General features: G+C 33.4%; 1 protein-coding gene across 1 annotated transcript in view; it reads right to left on the reverse strand.

Annotated features, from left to right (window-relative positions):
* LOC106468495 (calcium homeostasis endoplasmic reticulum protein-like) overlaps positions 1–4155 on the reverse strand; it is a gene marked incomplete at its 3' end in the record, with an annotated part of 50416 nt that overhangs the window by 2689 nt on the left and 43572 nt on the right. The window contains exons 14-15 of the mRNA XM_013928925.2: positions 640–773; positions 20–247 (exon numbers count right to left, since the gene is read on the reverse strand). Coding sequence (XP_013784379.2) covers positions 20–247; positions 640–773 — 362 coding nt within the window. The remainder of the gene's footprint in view (positions 1–19; positions 248–639; positions 774–4155) is intronic.

Genomic DNA, 4155 nt, shown 5'->3' on the forward strand with positions numbered 1-4155 from the left:
TTTTCTACAGAAATATCACCTCTTGCTTTCCCTGTAGTGTCGTTTAGGAGGAGTGTCTGATCTATTACAAGGGCGTACTACTGACAATTTCCTGGGATGTTCTCCTTCTCCATACTGTTCACTTTTTATACTTGGTATTGGCTCCTCTGGTGGGCATTCTCCTCTTTCAATCATGTCTTGTCGATGCTTTCGAGCCTGAGCTTTGGCTTTAAAGAACTCATACAGACCTAACTGTTCCCAGCCTTCACTTCAAGGGTAAAAAAAAGTTAGAAAATTATGTACAGTAATAAACTTTCAAGTACATTTAAGTATACACAGCAAAAAAACAGATATATATATATATATATATATATACTTGTAGTTCAGAATAGATTATTTTTGGGATAAATGGGTGACTTGGAAATAGGTAAGTATAATCAGTTTTGATTTCTGAACACATCAGAGAAGACTGAAGTTTACCAATACAACATGAACACCTATTTCATATATATGAACATTCATCACTATTTTCAAAGTGGTGATTTCAGTTTCACCTCTAACATTATTTATGTATAATTACTGCTGTATGATACAATTAACATTTTCCCTCAACTTTTTACTTCAATTCAATGAAGATTTAAAAACATAAAAAATGCTAACCTATTTCTTGGTCTCTCATGAGAAGGAGCACTGTAAAATATCTCAACTGCTGTAAGCAGTCGTTCTGTAGGTGGTGCTGGTGGTGGCAGACAAATTGCTTTGGGATCTAAAGGTTTATATTCTGGGTCTTCAAGCTATAAAATTAAAGATAAACTTAATTAATTTAGTGTGAACATAAAATAGTGACAAAACTAATATATTTTATCTTAAAATATTAGGCTTAACAGTGTGGACAATAGGCTAACGGTACTTACATTTAGTACTGAGTATTTATTTCTAGGCTACAAATACAATGGTTAAGACTACTGTTGGAGCTAAGCATTCATAGTTTGTTAGGTGTGACGGGTGCAATGACTGGTATATACTAGGAATCTGGTACTAGTATTGAAGATGTGCAATTTGTATGTACAGTTTGTAGATTGGAGGAGAAGTTCGAGGCTATCCTAATTCAAATACAAGCAAGAGATAAACTGTGGAAAATGGCAGCAAGATTTCAAGAGGAGATTAAACTTTTATGTGTAAATGATACATCAGCTAACAATGACTTTCAGGAAGTTAAAAAGAGTACTATTAGGACTAAAATAGTGGATTTAAGCCCTTGACTTGTGCAGATGAGGAACTGTTGGAAGGAAGGGAAACAAAAGGGTCAGAGAAGGATGTGGATAATAAACTTAAAAAGGTTATAATTATAGGTGATTCCTTGATAAGACATATGTATAGGATAGTCTGTGGAGTAAATACGGAGAAAATAATTAGATTATGCTGTGCAGGGGCACAGGTGGAGGATATAACTGACAGGGGAAAAGATATAATAAATGATGCAGTTTTTATTATGCATGTAGAGGCTAATGATGTAGGGAAAGGTAGGTCTGAGGAGCTAATTGATGAGTACAAGGGGTCGATAAAGGCATTTACAGAAAATAAAATTATGTCAGGGATACTGCTAAGAATTAACTGATGGAATGAAATTATGTGTAGGTCACTAGGGCTAAATGCTAGGCTTAAGTTAATATGTAAGGAAGAGTAGATAGGCTGGTTGGATTGGTGGGATCAGTTCAAAGGATGAAGGTAGCTTTCTGGAATGGATAGTTTACATTTAAATAGGAAAGGGTCTGGCTTCTTTGCAAGGCCTATTAACTCAGCTGTGAGGAAAGATTTAAACTAGGACTAGACAGTGGTGAGGATCAGGATAAACTAAATTAAAAAAAAAGATGTAGAGAAAAGTTCAGCATAGGAAATGAGTATAGAAGTAGTTATAAGAATAGGCTTAATTGTTACTATTGTAACACTAGAAGTATAAGAAATAAAATAGATGACTTTAGGGCACTTGTAGGAATGGAGGATTTTGATATAATGGAAAAACTGAAACATAGTTAAATGTATTTGATTATGATTGCAGAAATTTCTTTGAAATACAGGATTATAGGTTATTTAATAGGGATAGAGTACTAAAGAGATGGGGAGGAGTGGCTTTACATGTAAAGTGTGAGTTACATCCTGTTGAAGTTGAGGATATAAAGAAAGAAGGCTTTTAGTGGGAATTTGTTATAAATTAGCAGGTGGTACTGATGAAATTAGTGAGAAACTTTACAATGAGATTAAGATTTCAGCTGTTAATGAGGTCATAATTAAGGGTGATTATAATTTCATTCATATAGATTGGGAAATGCTAGATTCAAACTATAACTATGAGAGAGAAAGGTTTTTGGAAACTGTTCAGGATGATTTTCTTCACCAATTGGTCAAAGAACCTACAAGAAAAAATGCTATCTTAGATTTATTTTTAACTTTTAATATTGAAATTGTTGACAAGGTGGAAATTGAGGAACATCAGGGTGTAAGTGATCATTGCTCTATTAGATTCGATGTTTTGCTGCATATGGTGATAAGGAATAATGATATTTTGGTTACAGATTTCAAAAACCAAATTCTGAAGAGATGCGTCCAGAATTATCTGTTTTGAATTGGGTAGCTGATTTATTTGGAGACAATGATCAAATGTGGAAAATTATTAAAGATAAATTTGTAAATATTAAAGATAACCATATTCCTCATAGAAAGAAAAGGGTTGCTGCAAGTAAGAAACCAAGTTGTCTCACAAAGAGTGTGAGAGATAAAATTAAAGAAAAGCGTCATAAACTTAAGAAATTTAAATTGACTGGTATGACAGGAGATTTAGAAGATCAAGAAAGTTGGTGAAACAAGAAATTAGGGCATCAGAAAGGATGTATGAAAAATGATTGGCTGAAAATATTAAAATTAACAGTAAGGATTTCTTTAACTATATTAAGGGTAAAGAAAATGTTAGGAGGGGGTAGGACCCTTGATGGATGATAGAGGAAGGCTCATATCTGATGATTATGAGATGGCTGGATTAATAAATTCTGCTTTTTCTTCAGTTTTTACTAATGATGACAAGCAGTATTCCTCATCTTGAACAGTTGATAGATGGCAACAAGGTCAGACAAGATGACTGCATTAATTTTGAGCCTGTTAAAAAAAAATTGGGAAGTTTAAAAAATGATAAAGCTCTTGGGCCAGATAATATTTCCCCTAGGGTTTAGAAGGAGATTAAAGATTGGATATGTGAGCCACTTACTACTATTTATTGTAAATAGTTGAATAGTAGGCAGGTATAAGAGGATTGGAAATTAGCTAATGTCACTCCTCTTTTCAAGGGAGTGATAAAAATTGTTCCAGTAATTATAGACCCATTAATCTTAAATCAGTTGTGGGAAAAGTTTTGGAAAGTCTGTTAAAAGATGCTTTGCAAAGCCATTTAACAAAGTTTAGAAATATATTGGACAGTCAACATGGTTTCACTAAGGGAAAATCTTGCTTTACAAATCTTTTAACATTCTTTGAAAAGGTTACTGCTTATGTAGATGAGGGTAAGAGTGTAGATTTGGTGTATCTGGATTTTCAAAAAGTATTTAACAAGTTGCCACATAAAAGGCTTGTAAAAAATTGTCTATAGGTGTGAGAGATAAGTTAGCTAACTGGATAAAAGAAAGCAGAGGGTTGTTATAAATGGAGTTCAGTCAAAGTGGATTAATGTTACAAGTGATGTACTTCAGGGCTCAGGCTTAGGACCTTTGCTCTTTTTGATGTAAATCAATGACATAAATGAAGGAATGGTCAATACATTTGCAGATGATATTAAGGTCTTGGGTGTTGCTAACTGTGATAAGGATGCTGCTGATTTACAAAAGGAATTAGATTATTTAGTGAGTTAGGCAAATAAATGGCAGATGGGTTTTAAATATAATAAATGCAAGATAATGCATGAGGGTTATCAAGATTTGAATTATAAGTATAATTTGGATGGGAATAATCTTAACAGTTTCATGAAAGAAAGAGATCTTGGTGTAATGGTTGACCAGTCTCTAAAGCCATTCAAGCAGTGTGCTGTTGCTAGTGATAAGGCAAATAGGATTTTAAGTTATATCTATAGAAATATTGAATACAAGTCTAAAGAGGCTATAATTTCATTGTATAGGTCACTGGTTAGGCCAC

The sequence above is a fragment of the Limulus polyphemus genome, unplaced genomic scaffold (genome assembly GCF_000517525.1).
Source record: "Limulus polyphemus unplaced genomic scaffold, Limulus_polyphemus-2.1.2 Scaffold3026, whole genome shotgun sequence".
NCBI classification, from domain to species: Eukaryota; Metazoa; Arthropoda; class Merostomata; order Xiphosura; family Limulidae; genus Limulus; species Limulus polyphemus.